The 22,777-nt window shown below is 24.8% G+C and overlaps 3 protein-coding genes across 3 annotated transcripts; 1 reads left to right on the forward strand and 2 right to left on the reverse strand.

Moving 5' to 3' along the window:
- Nucleotides 1–1,818: 1,818 nt before the first annotated feature.
- On the reverse strand, nucleotides 1,819–3,611 carry LOC129615623 (piercer of microtubule wall 1 protein). The gene is made up of 3 exons (XM_055530962.1): nucleotides 3,543–3,611; nucleotides 2,215–2,435; nucleotides 1,819–2,104 (listed from the first exon to the last, which is right to left on the reverse strand). Exons 2-3 carry the CDS (start codon nucleotides 2,327–2,329, stop codon nucleotides 1,914–1,916), a joined length of 306 nt encoding a protein of 101 aa, XP_055386937.1. The 5' UTR covers nucleotides 2,330–2,435; nucleotides 3,543–3,611; the 3' UTR covers nucleotides 1,819–1,913.
- A 6,825-nt stretch (nucleotides 3,612–10,436) lies between these two features.
- LOC129618806 (homeobox protein 3-like) lies at nucleotides 10,437–17,896 on the forward strand. Its single transcript, XM_055533819.1, has 3 exons — nucleotides 10,437–11,009; nucleotides 11,481–11,888; nucleotides 16,755–17,896. Exons 1-3 carry the CDS (start codon nucleotides 10,661–10,663, stop codon nucleotides 17,084–17,086), a joined length of 1,089 nt encoding a protein of 362 aa, XP_055389794.1. The 5' UTR covers nucleotides 10,437–10,660; the 3' UTR covers nucleotides 17,087–17,896.
- A 1,861-nt stretch (nucleotides 17,897–19,757) lies between these two features.
- LOC129618513 (ras-related protein Rab-18-B) lies at nucleotides 19,758–21,399 on the reverse strand. The gene is made up of 4 exons (XM_055533312.1): nucleotides 21,104–21,399; nucleotides 20,642–20,891; nucleotides 20,406–20,588; nucleotides 19,758–20,345 (listed from the first exon to the last, which is right to left on the reverse strand). Exons 1-4 carry the CDS (start codon nucleotides 21,169–21,171, stop codon nucleotides 20,244–20,246), a joined length of 603 nt encoding a protein of 200 aa, XP_055389287.1. The 5' UTR covers nucleotides 21,172–21,399; the 3' UTR covers nucleotides 19,758–20,243.
- Nucleotides 21,400–22,777: the final 1,378 nt, after the last annotated feature.

The following is a 22,777-nucleotide window of genomic DNA, read 5'->3' on the forward strand; positions in this document are numbered from 1 at the left end:
AAAATGCTCGCAAAAATGTTAAAATATAGTGCAAACTATTTTTTGAGCATCAAAAAATAGTTTGCATATAAATTTTCAGTGAAAGAAATTGGGATAGAAGTTTAATTCACTGTATAGAAATAACCAAAAAACAAGATCTTCCAACCTGTATTCAAGTAAAAAGTTTAACTTTTCTTTGTTTTTAGAATTGTCTTGCAATTCTTTAAAGTTAATTTTAAATTAAATCAATTAAACAAAAATTTTACCATAATTATATAGTTCTCGTTATCCGTTTTTGAGCAAAGAAAATACAGCTGCCAATTTTTTCATATTTTTTACATGAGTAATTGGCAGCACTTGATTTTCAAAAATAACGTAATATTAAGCAAATGAAGTACAAACAAAAAAATATGATGGAAAAAACCAATTTTTAGGGTGCCAAAATAAATCGATTTTTTAATTTGACAAGAAATCGAATTGTCAAATTAAAAAAATATGCGAATTTGTAGTATTGAAAATTAAAAGAGCGTAAATCGAAAAAACGTATATCGAGAGGGCGCTAAGCGAAGGATATCTGTATATAAATTGAGTCTTGAAATACATAAGTTAGTAATAGGCATTTTCATAAACACAATACTGCAAAACAATAATCAGAGCCATATGCAATATATTGGTAAATTCTTAAACGTCAAATTTTACAAAATCTGAGTTGTCTGAGTTTACGAATACTCTACTGCGTTTTTACTTTCAGTCAAAGTTTAAATTCTTAAACGTTTAAAAAAAGTCAATTAACCGTCAAAATTGTAGGTTTTTTTTTTACATGCAGAGACGTAGTAATTCAATAAATAAATTTAATGTATTGAGTGACTATCATTATGTTAAAAATAATATAAAAAATATTTTTTTTTGTTAATTTTTTATATGTAAGTATAAAATTATTTTAAATCTAAAAAATTTTTTTTTTTGTTTTGACGTTTACGGATGATCAAAATTCAAAGTCAATTACGGGTAAAAAGTTTACTACATTTCTGTCCGTAAAAGTTTTATACGTCAGACAGTTTGCAGACTGAAAACAAAATTTTGACGTTAAAGAATTTGCGGTATTTTTAACAGTTCGTAGAAAAACTTTTGTTATTATGAATTTGCAGTATTGTGTTCATGAACAAAAAATGTCGTTAACAAAAAAAATTATTTCTTTTGTCCCAAATAGTGGAAAATTTTATTTCAGGAAAAATAAAAATTAAGAAAAATAAAACAAGACAGCTGAAACAAAAAGAAATTTTGTTATTTTCAAGTACAATAATTAACAATTAAAAATGTGAAATCAAACTGCAAAAACTAGTAAAAAAAAAGTCAGCTGATTTAACTGCGCTAGCCCATGTATCTTAAATATTTTTGATAGGATAGCAATGTTTATGAAAAAACTTGATTAGCAACATTTGTTTATGAACACAAATATAGCGTAGTTCCCGCTTTACATCGCGATAAACTGCTTTTATTAAAAGGCCTAATAGCATGATGTGATTTAAAATGTACCGCGAGAAATCAACTGAACTGATCTTTCGAAAATAGAAATGAATTGTCGAAAATCCCTCCGTTTTAATTTTGTGCACAGTTGCAAAACCTCATAAATTTATGACATCGAATTCTTCATTCCTGTCAAGTTATCATGCTTTTTTTCGTTTTTTTTTTAATTTACAGAAGGTATCCAAGATTATGATATTATAAAAAGTATTCTATAATTTAGTAATAATTTATTATAATATAATTCAAAAAAAATGTTTTTAACTACTTAAATTTTTTTAAACTGAAACATATTTCATATTATAAATTAAATACTTTTAGCTTTTACTTTTTTATTTATTATTGATTTAATTTTTCGATAATATTTTATTAAATAATTGGTAAAAAATAATAATATTTATTATTCAAATTTATATCATATTTAGTGTATGATTTTTGTACATTCCACATCTGGTTAGACTGTTAGAAAATTTTTGACCTTTTGGGAAGTATTTGTGGGGTACAGTATGTTGATTTGGTCTGTACCAGCCATAATCAGAATTAGTGGTTTTATAAAATCCATTTGAGTTGCAATTTTGCACTCCATAACCAGTCATCATATCTTAAACATATAAATACATTATGTAAATAAACAAAAAAGTAAAGTTATAAAACAAGCATGTCTCTTGTTCATATTAAGAATCATGTTAAAAAATTTGTGTTTTTACTTACGAGGATACTCAAATCTGTGTGGTAGATTCTTAACAGCGTCAATGTAAATTTCAGATGTTCTTACAATTGGTTTTTCTATTTCATGCTCATATTGTTCGTTACTATTGCGTTCCATGATTAATTTCTCGTTATTTGTGGTCCAAAAATTTTAAAAATGAAAAGTGGTTGCGTCAATTTTTTGTATGTAAGCAGGTATTTAAATTCTTCTTCGTGATAAACACCTCGTTTAGAAAACAAATAATTATTGATAAATAGAAAACAAAAAATTAAGCATGTATCGTTGGAAATAATTGATTAAACAAAAATTTCATTGAATTCCGATATACATATACATACATATGTACATACACATGTCCAACAAGACAAAATAAATTATTAACTGGAATTTTAAAAAAATTAAAATTTAAAATATGAGGGAAAATACTGGTTTACTCTGATTTCACAAATCATTCCTTTTTTTCATATTTTTTATATTTAACTAAAAGTACTACATGACCTATATACATACATACATACGCATGTATATATGGTTTCTTCACAACATCTCCTTATTGTATGTAAAAGTGGTCGATAAAAATTTACATAAGTTCTTTAATTTCATTTGGCTTTCTGTTTGTAAAATATGTGCGATATATTCGAACATTTTGTTATCACAATTCTAAATTACAATTTTGTTAACTTCTCTTACACAAAGCCTTCAGCAACACTCTAAAGAAAAACTAACGATTTTAGATTAGCAGTAATATAAGTTTTTTTTAACAGGAGGAGCTCAATTTACAAGAAGAACATAAATTTCATAACAGTAATTATTTACATAATTTTCACACATAATATGTATGTACATAATACTTTTGCAATTCAATTAATACGAAGTAAATTAAAACTTCTTTCATATTTACAAGTAAGTATGATTTAATAGTTTATAATTTATATTATATAATTATTTCATGTTCAATGAAAAATTCCTATACATTCCCGATCTAGCCAATTCACTAGAAAATTTTTGACTTTTAGGAAAATATGTTTTTGGTACGGTATTAGGATCTGGCATATACCATCCATATTGGGAAGTTGTTGTTTTATAAAATGGGTTTTGTCCACATTTTTGACAACCATAAGCAGAGAATAAGTCTACAAAATAAATAATTTATTAGCAAATAAATACACCATATAATCCAACGTTATGAATTTTTTCAAATATAATATATGTATGTACATATATATGTATATACCTACATATGTATGTAAATACATATACATATAGGTGTATATGATATGTTATTGCATGTACCTATTTATGCAATATTATATAGAAAAAATTTACTTACAAGGGCATTCTTGCTTTTTTTCCGGTAAATCTTTAATAAATGAATAAACTTCACTTGAATCAATAACTGGTCTTTTTGAAAGATATTCATAGAATACTTTTTCAATTTCAGAATTTGGCATTTTTCAACTTGATTAATTTTATTATAAACTTTGATTTGTCAAATTTTCAATTTAAAATATGTATAAGTAGTCAATAAATAAACTACTTACATATTTTATATTGCAACTTAGATTTTTCGTTTTTGAAATATTGTTTATTTGTTAGCAGAACTAAAGGAATTTTGTAGTACATACATATGAGCAAAATATTAGACGTTTCTTATGGAATTTCTATAGGAATTCTTATAGCAAAAGTATTGATCAAACCTGATTATACAGCAGCTAATATTCAAAGTAAACAATACACAAGTCTACAATCATGTAGATACATATGTATATATATATATACATAAATCATATATATATGTGCAATCATCAGTGGTGTTTTTCTGTATTTCCCTAAAGCAAAGGCGCATTTATTATCCAGACAATATTTTTCGTTAGAAAAGAAACAGTATGTGTCTCCCATATTTTTAGCGACATCTACTGAGCTTAAATGAAACATGTATTTTTCATCAAATATTGTTGTTATACGATTAATTGTTAAAGATGGAAAGAAAGTTGAAATGAAATATAAACAAATGAAAAAAAAAAATAATGAAATTATCAAAACAAATTTTTGTTTTTCTAAGAATCTGGTTTTTGTGTAAGGTATTTTATGTTTTGACGTTTGTTATGATTAGAATTTTTTTTTTATACAGGTGTTAAAAATCATCGAAAGATAAATATAGGCAGACCCAAACTGTCATCAGACCTATCAATTGTGCGGGACTTTAACCCAAACTAAAACGTCTCTGGATGGTCATAAACTGCCAAAACTAGTCAAACTGACCTATAGTATTTTTGTTCCTATATTCCGTGAAGGAAGCCACGGATGTACTGTGCTGTCACAGCACTTTAGGCCAATTCGAAAGATGTCGTTCACTCCAGTTTTTTTTGTCCAAACCCTCTCCACTATAAGCCGGGAGGCTCCGATATTTACATGCTATGTTTCGTGGCGCAGTTCCTTATTTTCTCACTTACTTGGGGAATACCCAGATCTCTATGCATGTTGCTATTGCGCACATACCAGCGAGCACTGCATCAATATGTTCTGGAATGTTCGTATTTGTTTAATGTGCGTTTACTTTTGACAACCCTAAGACTGCAAACCATATGTCTATATAGGCTTTACGAGTATCTTTTGGCTATATATCAATTTGCTTATTGTATGTTCACAATTCAAACCTGCGACGCAAGAGCCAATAGGTTTTTCTATATTTGTTTTTTAATTCTATTCTTTTCTTCTTTACATATTATTTCCATCTGAGCTTGACATCCAAACCCATATCTAGGTTTCCGATGTGTTTTGGATTGATACATTAACACCATTTAAACTCAATTTTGGTGGGTTTATTAAATTCTTGTTTGTGAAATTTAGTTGTACAGATTTACTTTTATTTAGCCTTATTTTTCATGTATTTGTCCTTTTAATCCATTTAATATATTGTTATATCCTTTCGATTCTTCAACATTTGATTCCACTGCCAATATTGCCGTATCGTCGACAAAGTTGCACCCTCTAATTCAGGCAAATCGCTCAAATAAAGCACGTGGTTCGGTTTATTCGGTTTATCGGTTTCTTGGTACTCTTCTTTCTACAACGAATAATTCGTTTCTTTAGTTGCCGGTAAGCCCTTTATATAATTCTTGTATGATACTGATTTAAACTCTTTCCATTCACGTTTAGCCCTTCTTTTTTGTACCATTAAATCTGTTATACCCTTGGGATAATTACTCGATACAGGTTTGAGTTCAAGGAATCTTGTATTTTTCCACATACAATTGTTTCTTATTTGATTATGTTTAAACTTAAAAATCGATAAACTTGTGTCTGTTAAAACATTTTTTGTTGGCACATTTTATTTTGAAAAACAAAAAAGGACTATTGGCAAAAGAGCTATTTATATACCTTTATCACAACGTTTATATATCGAAATTGAATTATCTATGGCATTGCTTTTAGTTTTATTTTATCCATATTATTGAAATAATTTTAGCACGTTTTACTAAAAAAGTATGGAAACATGTTTGTGTTATACTGGGTGTTTCGCATAAGGTGGCAAATAATTTCACGGGATCTTTCTTTGATCAATTTCCACCAAAAAATTGCATAAATGTGGAGTGGGAGGAGGCAGATATACTTGTTTTCGAGCTACAGCCTGTATTCGTTCTTGGGGTCCCTACATGATTACTCGCGGCCTGTTTAGGTCGATTCCTCTTCATTATCCTTTTTTGAAGCTCCTTAGCCACTAAACAACCTCGCTGACCTGACCATTGGTACATTGGCACCGGTTCTTTAACCGAAAGTTCTCGGGTTCAAACTCCGGTCAGGTCACTATAAAAATTATATTCAGTACTATAACTTAATATGCAATACAAAGTAAAAAAAATAGTATACAAGTAATTATCATATATCCATAATATTCGATATTAGAAACTAAGAAAAATAAACCTAATATTAATAACCTTAAATATTTAATATAAAAATAACTATGGCAGGCTAGTTACCAACCTGGTTAAAACTCTATGAGGCATTGAAACTGGAGTATGTTATCTATGGTATCATGCACTATCCCATGCTCCTCTTAGGACTAAAGAAGGAAAAAAGAAAAGAGCATCGGTAACTAGCAGGATGTGTCTCATTGCAGTTTGCACACCTGTCCTGAAAATTATATTTCTTATTAGATTCTGCCGTCATATGATTACCAGCACATTTAACACATATAACCCCTTTTTGGCATAATCTTTGTGTATATCTGAACCTCTAGGGTCTGTTGTGTACGGGATGGACTCATTACTTCTAAGAGCCTAAGCTTTACTCTCATGTAATGAAGATATTATATTTTACATATTTTATTTATTTTTCTTTTCCGCTATTTTCTTTTATTTTTTTTAATTTTATTTATGACATCTATGCATTTGAATGCCCTTTGGATATTTGGCATTTGGCTTTATTAACAGCTTTTATTAATTGTCTATATTCATCTTCATTTTCAACATTTATTTTTAGTTGATCGTTGTTCATCAGTTTTACTTTCACGTTAATACCTTACTTACTATGTTTTTTAAGTTCAGCATTTTCCTTGATGGAGATTTCTTTGCTTTAGTGCTATCAATTTCTGGCGCCGGTTCCATTTCTCAATAAACTCTTGGCTTTAACTCTCCCTAATCTGTTTCATACCCAATCACACCTTTTTGGTCCTTCTCGGTACCATCCGAAACTGCGTTCCGCTGTCCCAATAATCCTAAAATTTCTGCCTTAAGATCTCTTTTTTCAGTTTCTTGCACAAGTTCTCCAAATCGCTTATATGCGATACGACCATTGGTCCACTTAATAAATAACGAACATAAAAAAAGTTATGTTACTGATTCAATCGCTTGGTTCATAATGTCATTTCAATGCTATGTACATATAAAGTTTTTCAAGAATCTAAAGTTTTTCAAGAATCTTAAAAAAAGTCTGTTAAAAGAATTCCAAGCCTTAATTTTTAAACGAAAGATTAATTTTAAAAAATATAACATTATTCTTTTTGAAAATTGAATGTTTCCAAAAATTTAATAAAACTTTTCCAAACCTATATTGATTATTTCTGTTGTGAATACTTAAATAACGTTTATAGCAAATTTAAAATTTGTATTTCTTGCCTAATTTATTATTAACTATATTTTTAATTTTTACAAATGTGATGCAATAGAAAAGATCGTATGGACGGATAGAATGAAACTAATAAGAACTTCTTTTCAAAAGTTTTCTGGAAAACTGCTAAAAACAAATCATAATAAATGATATATTACAGCTCTTAATATATTAGAATAGAACAAAATATAATAATAATAATAATTGAATTAACTTAATGGTCAAACAGGGCTGCAATAAATTGAACTCTAAAAAATGGTACAGGAAACCTAAAATCATAGATTAATTGTCATCGCAAAAAAATTGTACTTTCCTTATTTTTGATTTATTTATTGGCAATTCAACTAATAAATAACTCAAAATTTTATTTATAAAAATATTCCATTTTTGTAAATAAAATATATTTTAGCATTTTTCCACATTCGAATCGAAAATACGTAACAAATATTTCTAAAAATAGATGTTAAAGCTCAATACTTTCTGAGAATTAAAGGTTTTACGAACTATCCACGAAATTTCAAAATTGAACCTTTTTAAAAACTTTCGGTACCAGCTTAAATCAAAGCGTGAAAAACAAAAGAGAATTTGAATAAAAATTTTCGGAGCTTGAAAAAACTTTTTACTGAACTAAAATGAAATGCTAAAAAAATCAAATCTTTCCAAATTCATGTTGACCAATTTGAAAGTGTGTAAGTCATAATCTTCAAAGAATATATTTAAAAATCCTCCTTTTTTTAAAACAGAAGTGTCACGTAGTTTTCCCAGAAATTTTATACAATACTATAGAGATTATTTTACATTGTAGTATTGACATCAGCCCTAGCTATCATGATCACCTTTATCGTGTTTGTGGTTTTGAATTATTTGTATGTATACGCATTTACTTAATTTTTTTTCTATATCATTTCTTTTGTGAAAAATATGAAAATCTAACAGTTTCCGATCTCAATCAAAAGATGGTACATTCTAACAAAAAATGATTTAATAAATGTTACAATTAGCATACAATGACAGGTCAAAATTTTCTATGATACAAGAGTCTTAAAAACGGTACAAGTACCATGAAAATGTTACGTCACTGGGGTCCGAATTAATAAAGTTAAATTTATCTAAACCTAATGCGATAGTTAAATTTAGTTTAATGAGGCCAATTATTAAATTAGGGTAATATTATTTTTCTCATTTTTGTGGTCAAGTTTAAATTAAAAACGAAAAATTAATAGAAAATATTTATATGTTTTTCTCATAAAATATAAAAACAAACTATTTTAATTTAAAAACTGTATAATTTCTTCCGCAAATAGCTTATCTTCTTCCAGGAATACAAATTAACTCAAAACAATTAGTAACAAAGTTGTATGCCATTCTTAAAACAGTTCAGATATTTTTCAAAAGCAGAGTGGCATAAGCGACAATATGGGTTATGCGACTTTGCTTTTGAAAAATAAAAAAAGCTTTATAAAAGCAAAAGAAAACATTTTTCCAAAAGAAAACAGCGTTCTTTTTTTATTAAAACTACGTTACTGACACTGCGTTAACATGTATACATTTTATCATAGTGTGTGTAGACACTTGCCAATAGATATTTGTTTTTTTGAAATAAAATTAATTATTTACAAATCGAAAATATTTATTTTTAAAAGTAGCTAACAAAATTAATAAAGTTGGTTCAAACTAATGGTTTGTAAAATAGCGATTTTCCAAGTTAGAACACTGCTTTAAAAAAAAATAGAGGCGTTAACATAATAAGTTTATCAATTAAGAAAAAAAATTTTATTTTTTGGTTGCAAGGCTTTTTTCCGATTGAAAAATTTTAAAAGTGTTTATGGTTTCTTTAAAATACGTCTTGGAGCGGTTATATTTTTTAGACGAAAGGAGAGCCGATGAGATTTTCTAGTAAAAATCCATTTATATTATTATAAAATTAAAGCTTTCCATTGTCAAGGCTGTAAAAAAATTGCAAACGGACAGAGGGAAACTATAAGCACTTATTTTCAAATTTTGAAGAGTCATGAAAACAACGAAATGGAAATAAATAAAAGACGAAATAATCAAAACTTAAAAAGCAAGCTAACGGTAAATTCCGTGACATTAAAAAGTATAATTATTTTTCTCAACTCATGCAATTAACCCTTAAAATCGAGCACTATGTTAACCCCTCTTTATATTAATTTTTGCTTTATTTCAAAGACTGCGTAAATCGTTTATCCCAAATATATGCAATCCTAGAAATAGTTTGGTTTATGAATGAAAATAATTTTAATAGTGTGGTAGGTACATATAATATATAGACTGCATTTAAAAGCAGTATTTTCACTTGTTGAAGGGAAACACTTATTTACTTTAGGATACGTTAAAAATCCGCTAATTTCGCTCAATTTTTAAGTTCTTAATTCCAAAACAAACGAATTAATATTTAATAAAGTATGATTTAAAGTTACTTTAAATTTAATTTTTTCGTTTATCACAAATTGTTTAATTTTAAGCAATGAACAGCAGCAGTAGTCCACTTTTATATAGAAAGCAACAAAAAAATGTACTAAAATATCAAGTGCGTACTCAGGTTTCTGTTATAATTTAATCGTTCTTTCAACTTTTGGTACTGTAATTATTTATATACTCACATTGATAAATGTAATAGCATATATATTGATAAATATAATACCCACGTATAAATGTACATGAAGATACAATGGTATAATAAGGAATACTGTTAAAATCTCTAGTTAAAAATATAACGCGACATTATTGCACTTTAATCGTGTGCATTACATAAATATAATTTTTCTGTGAGTTTACTAATGTTCACTTATACTGATAAGATAATGTTGGCATAAGACGCTCTAAAAATTAAACGAGTATTCTCTTAAACTGGGTGGTAAAGAAAAGTCAATGTTTCATCGATAATATTTCTTTTTAACTTTATTCTCGGTTTAACATTCATATTGTGTGTTTCAAGCTATTTTAGAGTGTTTTACATATGAATATACGGAAAAAATTATTAATAATTAATAAAAAATGATTTTAAATAAATTTAATTTTTCGTTAAAAATAACATTGGTTATAACTGTAATTTCATTAAAATTTATTGATAATAATGAATTATTTAAAAATTTTTGTGAAAGAGGTTTTGATGATTATCCAAGATATCCAATAATAAGAAAAACAATATGCTCTCATATTGATTTTGATAAACTGAATATAACAAAAATTGATCTTATTGAGGGAAATTATATTGACCTTGAACGAAATGGTGATAATCATCCATTTCGTACACTATTAATAAAATTTGATAATTGTACATTTAAAGATAATAAATTACCAACAAATTTTTTTATAATGTACCCTACAATACAAAAAATTGAAGTAACAAATTCGAATTTAAATTATATTAATATTGAAAATGACAACAATATTATAAAGAATGATAGTGATAATAATAATGATAATGATAATATGTATAATAATAAAAATGAATTAAAGATTCAGCATATAACAGTACTGAATATGGAATCAGATCCCTCGTTAGAGGATAATTTTTTAATTATTAATGAAAATTTATTAGAAATAAATTTTTCTCATAATAAAATAAATATTTTACCAAATAATTTATTATATAAATTTCCATCATTAGTAACGATAGATTTATCATTTAATAATATTAAAGAAATTAATGAAAATAATTTCGGTAATACAACAATGCAAACTATAAGATCAATAAGAAAGCAATTAAGAAATTATCCAACTAATAATTTATATTTACAAAATAATAAAATAAATAAAATTGATAAAAATTGCTTCAATATATTACAATATTTAAAAAAATTAAATTTAAATAATAATAATTTAACAGTAATTGAGTCATATTATTTTGAAAATTTACGTTTATTAAAAGAATTATATTTATTAAATAATAATATTAAAACAATTGATTCATTATCATTTGTAAATATAATACGTTTAGATAAGTTAGATATATCATATAACAACATTAATAGCATTAATATAACAATACGTGCAGAATTATTATACATAAATTTTAGCAATATAAATAATATTAACTTAACAATAAATTCTGAAATAAATAAATTGCATATAAATAATAACAATGTCAATGATATAAGCGGTATTTCAAATTTAAAATATTTGGGACATTTAGATATATCACATAATCCAATACATTTAATTGAGGGAAACACATTTAAGTCACCTTCATTATATTATTTAAATTTATCGCATACAAATATTACAAATTTGGATTATAATACATTTTGGTTTACACCGAGAATATTAATATTAGATTTATCATATAATAATTTAAAAAAATTTGATGGACATTCCTTGTACCCTATACAAAATTTATTAACATTATATTTAGATGGAAACAATTTAACTGAAATTGATTATGAAGATTCAAGAATTATAAGAGATCGTTTAGATATTGGATTAACAGATAATAACTGGAATTGTACATTTTTAAAGAATATGATAAAATATTTAAATGAAAAATATATTAAATATTTATTACCAAATAATCACTTACCAATTGGAGATAAAAATATAGCTGGTAAGAAATTCATAAAACATCGCATTCTCTGAAAAATATTTATACAGGCATTCAATATTAACAGTTAAATTTCTGTCAAAGATTGCATGATTTCTTTTATTTTAAAAAGAAACGAACTTCCTCTCTTTATGCAAGTGTAAGATCTGAAATAAATAAGAGATTCTGAATTGAAACATTTTTTGGTTGGATGTCGCTACGTACACCAAAATTTTTCTGATAGTGAAAATAAAAAAAGGACTTTTTTCCTTTTGGGCACAAAATAAACATAAAAACAAAACGTGAAAAAAATAAAAAAAATTTAAATTTTAATATTTTGTGTATTTTAAAAAAAATATTTAAATAATTTTAAAAATGACGTTGATGAATTTCATGCTAGTGATGTTGATCATTTTGTTATTCATTTATTTCCATTTCATTTTTTTTAGGACTCTTCAAAAATTTTGAAAATAAGTGCTCAGTTTCTCTCTGTCGCAAAACTTTTCCACCCTTGAAGAAAAAAGCTGAAATTTTATAATATACGAGTATAATGAATCTTTACCAAAAACTTACATACTTCCGTTGAAGAAAAGTTTTAGCTATCTCTCCTCTTCCTTTAAAAGTTGTAACCCCTCAAAAAGTCATTTTAACGAAACCATAAACATTCAAATGCAAAAAAGTTGCGGCTAACATTTTTTACAGTGGCACAGCATAACTGAATATTAAAAAGAAATGTCTGCTAGAATTAACCATTACCTAAAGCCCGTTACTTTTCAAGTTTTTGATATTAGTTTTCTTCTATAAAATAAGTTGTAGAAGTCTGAAACTTTTCTAGATTTTAGATACTACTAAAATATTTTTCCAACTTCACCCACTTAATAAAGTTTTCGATTCTCCAAATGTATAAAAGTTGCTTTCTTGGCAGCAGATATTTCCGAAACTTCTAGTTTTTTCAAATTTCAAAGAATGAAAGCTAAAAATTAATGTCATGCCACCAAAAAATATAATTATTTTTCCCAACTGGCGCAAATAACCACTGAATTCGAGCATTATGTTAACACCTAGTTTTTTTAAAGCAGTATTCTCACTTGGAAAATTGCTACTTTACAAACCATTTGAAGTTTAAACCAACTTTTTCAATTTAGTTAGCTACTTTTATAATAAGAAATCTTCTCGATTTGTAAAAAATTTATTTTGTTTATAAAAAACAAATATCTATGTATGAGTGTCTACATACATACTATGACAAAATGTGTATACATATTAATGCAGTTAGTACTTTTAATAATAAATAAAAAAAAACATAGTGTCCTTTTGAAAAAAAATGTTGAAAATCAAATCATATGAACTGAATAATTTCAAGATTTTAAAAATTTTTAAATTTTTGAATTGTATATTTCTTATAAGTATGTGGTGATGTGTATTTCTAACAAAAATAATTGTAATTGTGTTCGTATTTTTCATAAATATACGCACAGATAAATACGCTTTTTATAAAATTTTTTAAGGAAAATTTCTATTCTTCAGTTTTTTTAAAAGAATATTGGTTCAAGTCATCAATTATAATTTTAATATTTGGTTTTTGTACCTCCTTGAATATTTTCATATATTTTGTAATTTTCAGTATACTTTTCTTAAAAACTGAAAAGTAAAAATTTCCCATCCAAATAACTGAAAAGTAGAATTTAATAAAGTTGGGTCAAACCAATGGAACAAGTGAAAATACTGCTTTTAACTATAAAAATTAATATACCTACTACACTATTAAAATTATTTTCATAATATAAGAAACTATTTCTAGGATTGTATACTCGTATATTTAGGATAAACGATTTACGCAGTCTTTGAAATAAAGCAAAAATTAATATAACATAACATAATGCTCGATTTTAAGGGATAAGAAAAGCAAAATAATTAAAAAATAATTATATATTTTAATGTTTAAAAATTTAAATTTTACAAATTTCAAGAGGTGATAACTTGAGAGCGGGTGGAGATGAAAAAATTTTGTTCTAACCAAATAAACTATTTATTAGTTTAATTTTTTTTCATTTTATTTATTAGTGTTTAACAGCTTTTAAAATTTCAGGCTCCTACAACCGAGGGTCTAGAAAAAAAACGACATCAAAAATTAAAAAAAAAAAAATAATTTTAGACAACGGTAAATTTGAACAGTTTGCTTTTTAAACGTTTAACTATAGTATGCCACGATAGCAGAAGCAAGCCACTGCCTTTCTGTGTTTCCACAATTCGAAAAATTCTTATGGTTTCACTGCAGTAAATAATTAAAAATGGCATATTTAGGGTTTTGGTGGGGTATAACTTCTAGAAGGGGGAAGATATAGGTAAAAATTTTCTTCTACGGAAATAAGTTTCTAGTAAAGATCTATGTACATATTAAATTTCAGCTTTCTATCTTCAAGGGTGTAGAAGTTTTGTAAATATGTCCACGGACGGACGGACGAGACAGAGTTACACTAATAAGCACTTTTTTTCAAAAAGTTTTTGGAAAAGTGCTTAAAAGCTGAAAAGTAGAAAAATAAAAAACTCACGTTTTTTTGTATGAAGTTCTAAATCTATAAAATAATTTCTGGTAACATGTTAATACAATTACGATTTTTTTTTTTTTTCAAAATTAGCTTATCTATTTGCATATTTTATACAAATAAATATATACATATGTATATGATGTAATTTAAATCATTTATTTCTGTTTGCTTGCTTTTGTACTTTGGAGTTTCCGTGTTAGTCTTCGGAACATTCGAGCAAATATAAAAAAATGTTTTCAAACGCTAAATGGGTATGGTTTTTTCAATTCTAGTTTGAAAATATTTAGCCTTTTAATGTATTGAATAAATGGTCATACTTTTTAATTACTTTAAAAACCATAATTAAATACTTTAAAAAAGTCATAATAATTTGAGTCATAATAATTGCATCAGAACTGGTACGATTATAAAAAAATCTAATTTTTTTTTCAGCAAATTTCTTTATAAAATCATTTTTATTCTTTAAAAAATACTTATAAATCTTATAATCAATAAATTTATAAGTCTTACTAAATTATCAATTTAATATTTTTTGATTGTTTTAAATCAATTAACGGCAATATCATTCTAAAATGCTAACTCTATTTTATAGGATCTAAATTTGCTTACATATGTATTTATATGTACATACATACATACATATGTACATATATGAATATACATATACATATATACACATGAGCAATTAAGTGCGGAATAATTTCGACTATAATTTTTGTTTGTTGAAACCTACATGGATTGGAGAGATCATACCTTTTTAAAATTATCATAGAGAACAAAAGAACCGCATTTTAAAGCATACTTTCTTTTAAACTTTAAATACAGTTTAAAGTTCCTTAGGTAGGGTATAATCGGAAAGTAATCGATGCAACATCGATGTGTAATAATGTAAAAATCATGTACGAAAATGCATCAATACGGTAATTTACTTTAAAGTTGCGGTGCCCAGAAGTGTCAAAAATACGCTTATATAAAATCAGCTGTGCATAATTTTTTTTTATGATTTAGTATTGATTAAAAGTTTTTTAAATGGAAGCTGAGAAGTAAATAGTTTATTATTTTAACTCAATAACGAATAAAGTTAATTACTAATAAATTTAATTATTTCTTTATGCATGGTGTTAATATTTTTAAATGTTCCATTATATTAAAATCTCCAAAACTTAATTTAAATTAAAAAAATTTTTTTTAATAGATTTTCAGTTGTTAATAATTTTAATACTTTTTACACAAAACCTTTTCAAAATAAACGCTAAAAAACATATGACAATCAGCAAGGTAAACGCATGAGCAACTTTTCTTTGCAATGACGCTGCATTGATGCAAATTTTTGATTACTTTCCGATTATACCCGTAGTATACAGATTGGGAAAAATTTTACAAAAAAATTACCAGAAAGGTAATTTTTTAAGAAAAAAGTAAAGAAAAAATTTAAATTTCGAAAAAAAACAAGTGATTATTATTTTAAATTCAGTTTTAAATAAAAATTAATTTTTTTCAATTTTGATTTTGAAATCCAAAATTTCAATTTATTTTAAATTAAAAAATTTCTAACTAAAATTTTTATTTTCCCTTTTAAAGAAAAAAAAATTAACATAAAAAACTTTAATTTACTAGCAATGGTAAGTTTAATTTACAATGCTCTGGTAAGTATTAATCAAATTATTTTGATTTTTCTTTCATAATTTAACTCGGTACTTGTCAGCCCCCTTTTTAATGGCAATGAGAAAAGTCTGTATCGATTGATTTTCTATAAATTTTAGGGAATATATTTTTAATAAAATTTATTTTGAATGCAAACTTCCTTCTTGTGCTAATTTTTTTTTGCAAATATTAAAATAAAACTCCAAAATCTATTTACATATATAAAAATTTTTTCAGGTATGTACATATATTTATGTGCAATTGACTTAAAACGTAAAAGGACGGTGCAATTTTTTTTTTCTTCATATAAACTCTATACATTTTTTTAAAAATCACAAAAGGAAAATGAATTGCTCCTTCTACGTGGTGGCCTTATACTTACCACGGCAGTGTAGCAAGAATTTTAAAATATACATATGTACGTACATATATATGTATGTACATAGCTGATTTTTTTTACTTGAGACCACTTTCTAAGTGTTTTTATTTTACAATAATAAAGAGTTATAAAAATAAATAAGTTATACACAGTATGTAACTTTATAAGATACCGTGACGCAAATCGATTATTTATTTTCAAATCTTGATAAACCTAATTGTAATATTCTTTGAATAGTTGTCCGCAACTATAATTCTTACATAAGAATTATTCAATACTAATATATTTTGTAATTTTACATTTTTTTTACCATTTTAGGTATTGGATGCTGGGAAAAGAGCCATGAAACAAAAAAAAATAAAAACCCATATAGTATAAATGAAAAATTTACATCAAATTTAGAGAAACACATCACATATTATTCTGAAGACAATAATTATAATCAAAGTTTATTACTAAATTTAATGAAAGAACAGGAACGAACCAATATTTTATTAATAGCAATAACAACATGTATTAGTGTTATATCATTAATAATTATTGTAGACATCATTAAAAGAAACTTTTGTAATAAAAATGTAAGATATAGTTCTAAACATTTTCGAGTAGAAAATGTACCTTTTGTAGATAGACAAACATTTAATTTATAAATATAAATAGATAAGAACATTATATGTATGTATATGCACATATGTAGACAAACAGTCGGATCCTTATATTTCAAACAACGATTACAAGCAAAAAGTTTTTATAAATACAAATAAATTTGTTTCATTTACCTCTTTTTTGCTTTTGAAGTGCAGTCCCTTTATAAGAAAAAAAAAATTTAAGGACAAAACTTTTTTAACTTCATCTAAAATTGAATTTTCACATTACGGTATTGTTATAATTATGTGTACAAAATTTTATTTCTATGTTTGCATAGTACTCGTATATCTTTAAAATAGTTGTCAAGCTAAAGGTAGAAAACTCGGTAAGAAGAAAAATTGGTGTTTATTACCGTTTGTTTTTATAGGAAGGGATTTTTTAACTTTAGTTTCCTCTAAACAATTATATAATAATATAAATAAAAATTTGTAAAATATTACAAATTAAACGTAAAGCTAAAAAAATTGAAAAATTTGAGCTCTGCGAAAATTTTTATAATTGTAATAATAAAATGAATGTGAATAGCAAATAAATGAACGAGTAAATAATCGTTTGTAAGAAAAATTGGATATAAGTAGCATGGATTTTGAATTACGCATATAAACAACTTTCGATGTGTTTATAAGCGGATCCGACTGATGTACCTATTATACAATAGATATGTATAAAAAAGTATATAAGTATATGTATAATATGTATTTAAATTTATTACAATTTGATACAATAGAAGGAAATAAATAGATAATTTTAATTATTTCAAATATGTATTTAACATACATATAATCTATTAAATAATTTATCTTGTGTATTTTCATCTAAGTCCTTAAGGTATGTATCACTGTTTTTTGATTTATTTGTTATTTGTTAATTATACATATGTGTATATGTATGTAATAACTCGGTGTCAGAGTTCGAAATCTTTCCTGTCCTGCAGTATCCCATATAGCTAATTTAACGTTAGATCCATCTATATTAAGGATTTTAGTTTTAAAATTGACTCCTATAGTTAATGTTTGGTTTTCATCAAAATAATTTTTTGTAAACCTAAGCATTAGGCTAAAAACAAAGTATATATATGTAATTATTTATGTATTTTTTCAGATTTATTTACTGAAATGTGCTGAATATTTTGTTAGTTTATATCTCATATTTAAAATTCACTTTTATAATTAAGATGTTTTAATTATCTTAATTATACATGATTTTAAAATTAGAAAATTTCAGTTAATATTATCAAAAAATTAGAAATCTTTTGGAAAGAATTCACCTTGATTTGCCAACGTTACTTTCGCCAATAATAAGTAATTTTATAGTTGTTAAAATATCGTCACTCATTTCAAACGAAATACAAATTTTTAAAATGTAGAATAGTTTAATATTATTATTAGGTTCTATTACTCTAAAGCAGTTTATTCTTTTTTTAATTATTCAATTTTTTTAATTAACTGTTTTTTAAATAACTGGATATAAGTAGCATGGATTTTGAATCACGCATATAAACAACTTTCGATGTGTTTATAAGCGGATCCGACTGATGTACCTATTATACAATACATATGTATATAAAAGTATATAAGTATATGTATAATATGTATTTAAATTTATTACAATTTGATACAGTAGAAGGAAATAAATAGATAATTTTTAATATTTCAAATATTTAACATACATATAATCTATTAAATAATTTATCTTGTATATTTTCATCTAAGTCCTTAAGGTATGTATCACTGTTTTCTATTTGTTATTTGTTAATTATACATATGTGTATATGTATGTACATTGAGCAAAATATTAAACGAATAAACTTAAAAATCCGACAACTTTTCAATTTTCATCATTTTGTTATGTGAAATTACAAAATTTTAGCGAACGTATCGAGGTAAATCAAGGTAAGTAGATGAAATTGCAATTTTTCAGCTAAAGTACTTAGATTCTTTCTTTTAAAACAGTTTTTGATTATTTTGCAAAAATTTTTGTAAAACTGATAAACATTTATTTTACATGCATGTAAATGCATTTTTCTAAAATTACGTACAATTTTATATTCATACATACTTGTATACATATATATATACCTTTTGTTGATTACGATAATCTTATATGTATTCATTTTTTCATAAAATCTTATTGATAATATTCGAAAATATGCTGATAAAATATTTTACTGCCCTTTTGTAACTTTTGTTTATTTTTTGTTCTTTTTTCAATTTCAAAGGTTTAAACCTTTGGGAATATATGTATGTACGTACGTATATATGTTTTGACACATAAATTATAATACCATATTATGCAGACACTTTAATAAAATTTGTGTAATTTTAAATAGTTGTTATTAAAAAAAAAAATTGCTTTCAAATATATATGAACATACAATCATTTAAAGCAAATACGAAGTTTAAATTAATATACGATTCGACTTTTAAGGTGAGGCAATCATGTAATACATATTTTATTTTATGTACTTTATTAGAACATCAGAAACTGCAAAAATTCTTGTTTTTTTGTGACAAAACAAACAAAAAAAACTCATGCAATATTCTTATTTATCATATTATTTTAAATTTAAAATTAATCTAATTTTTTGTTTCATGGTAAAAATTTTTTATACAAATTTATTATGTTCATAATTTTGGTAATTAAGACAAATTTAAAAAACATTTTATATTACTATATAAATGAGTGATTTTATTGTTTTTTAACGAATTTATACATAAATTTATAATTAAAATATATAAATAAATTCACCGTTTTATATTTTTAAAACACAAAAGAAATATTTAAATGTAATTAAAAACAAATATAAGAGTCAAGTTTGTACATATATCAAAAATATTTAAGATTGAGATTACATTTACATTCTGCACAAATTTTTTTTTTCACTTTCTAAACAATATAAGAAAAACGTATATAAATCATAAAACATATTTCCGTTCAATTATATTTCAGTTCCACTGTAAACATTTTACAAGAAATTGTGTTCTTTAAATGGATATTTCAAGATGTATAATTTACTTTTAATATGTATATAACCTATTCATCTTAATACTAATGTAAAATTTTTCTATTATATTTTCACCAGAATTTACTTTATTCAAATAAAAAGGGAAATTTTAATTTCATGAACAAACCTGATAAATCAAATATTTACTTATAAATCTAACATGGACAAGATGAATTATTGTCAACATCTTCTGCGTTTAAATCAACACCGTTGTTTTGTGATGACCTTGGTTCCCATAATCCATCAGTTTCAATAATCTTTATAAAAGAAACATGAAATTACTGAACTTTTTTAATCTATATTTATAAAACTTTCACCTTTCTGACAACTTCCTCAAACACATCTTTCACACCTTCGCTGGTTTTAGCTGAAGTTTCTAAAAATAAAATTCTGTGCCTTTTTGCAAATTTAAAACCATCCTCTCTTGATACTTCTCTAGGTAGATCAATTTTATTCCCTACGACCATTTTTGCCATATTTGGTCTTGTTCCGTATATTTCCTACATGTAAATTATTCTGTCTAGTGTACATTTTTTTAAAAACAAAAAGTTACCAACTCATTTAACCAAGCGTCCAGCTTTTGCAGGGTACTACGTTTTGTTACATCGTAAACTAATATTGCACCTTGTGCATCACGATAATAACTCGGTGTCAGAGTTCGAAATCTTTCCTGTCCTGCAGTATCCCATATAGCTAATTTAACGTTAGATCCATCTATATTAAGGATTTTAGTTTTAAAATCGACTCCTATAGTTAATGTTTGGTCTTCATCAAAATCATTTTCTGTAAACCTAAGCATTAGGCTAAAAACAAAGTATATATATGTAATTATTTATGTATTTTTTTCAGATTTATTTACTGAAATGTGCTGAATATTTTGTTAGTTTATATCTCATATTTAAAATTCACTTTTATAATTAAGATGTTTTAATTATCTTAATTATACATGATTTTAAAATTTGAAAATTTCAGTTAATATTATCAAAAAATTAGAAATCTTTTGGAAAGAATTCACCTTGATTTGCCAACGTTACTTTCGCCAATAATAAGTAATTTTATAGTTGTTAAAATATCGTCACTCATTTCAAACGAAATACAAATTTTTAAAATGTAGAATAGCTTAATATTATTATTAGGTTCTATTACTCTAAAGCAGTTTCTTTTTTTATTTATTCAATTTTTTTAAATAACTGTTTTTTACAAGTTTATAATCTTATGGAAAATATATTTGTATTTTATTATATGTATATTTTACAACTAAATCTTTTTATATTAAATATTTTAAAGCAAAATAAATTTCAATTCAAACGTAAATGCAAAAATGTTTTGTATGATGTAGAATAGAATTAAATAGTCATTTCATTTCATTGTAGTACATAACATATGACCTCATAAGTCATTGTCAAAATTAGTTCGTTCAATTAGCAAATTTCTCATTATTTGCATGTGATTGTGATTACCAAGTAATTAGAAATACTAAAGGAAGGAACATCTTGCAAAAACTATAAAGCCTAATTTCTTCTAGTTGTCTCTTTCTTTGCTATTTAGCCTCTACCATAAAATAGGTGCAATTTGAAGGCAAAAGAAAGATATGTTAAAATTTTTTTTCAAGTAAAAACTAAAAAATATGTTAAAATATTTTATTTGAAATATCTGCTTTCTTTTAAGTAACAATTAAAAAATATTTTAAAATACTTTTTCATTTGAAATATCTGTAAAACAAATTAAATTTAAACAAAATACTTTTTCTCTTTGAATAAATTTATTTTATAAATAGAAATTACGTATACGTTTATCTATATTACAATATCTTACTGCTCTTGAACTGAACATATATATTTTTATATTTTGTACTTGCAAAACAAAACATTTGTCGTTGTGGAACGTTGGTGAATTTCGGATACAAAATAGCCCCAAAATTTTATATGTACATACTTTTTGACAAATTTTAATTAATGTTTTCTTTATTACTCATTTAAGATGGTAAATATAATCCGCATATTTATTCATTCTAATACAATATATTTTATTAATAATTGGCATTAATATTTTATTTTACTTACTGCATTCAACAGTAAGGGACACGTCTTCATATATTTTTGATTTGTTTCTACATATTTATTAATTACATGAAAATTAAGTACAGTATCTGGTGTTAAATAAATTTGCTGGTAAAATTATGTTATCCGCTCCTGTTAAAATTATGTTATTCGAAGTAATTGTAGTATAAAAAAACAAACGCTTTCTTTCCAATATTAAAAACTTAAGAAATTTTCGAATTATAAAGTAAATTTAACTCTATTATAATAAATACTTCTTTCAAATATTAAAATAAAATATAATATTCATATACATATGGAGGGAAACTTTCATTTTTTTTTTTTAAATGAGAACAACGAATTATGAATATCTTTCTTCTTGCAAATTTTTTTTTCCTTTTTCACTTTTACAAATTTTTTTAAAACAATAATATATTTTCAATACTTTTCACAATTCATAATAAACTTATAACTAAAATCAAAAAAAATTTTTGTTTACTATTTATACAAGCGCGGGATACAATGTCAATTTCAATTGACAATACTTAGAGCAATTTTTAGATTTTTTGTTGGATTTAATTTCTTTTTTCTTTGAAAACAGAAAAAAATGAGACGTGTGTATGCAAGTGCTGTCGAGATAACAAAACTAT

Source organism: Condylostylus longicornis, unplaced genomic scaffold (assembly GCF_029603195.1).
Source record: "Condylostylus longicornis isolate FDR11 unplaced genomic scaffold, ASM2960319v2 ptg000001l, whole genome shotgun sequence".
Taxonomy (NCBI): domain Eukaryota; kingdom Metazoa; phylum Arthropoda; class Insecta; order Diptera; family Dolichopodidae; genus Condylostylus; species Condylostylus longicornis.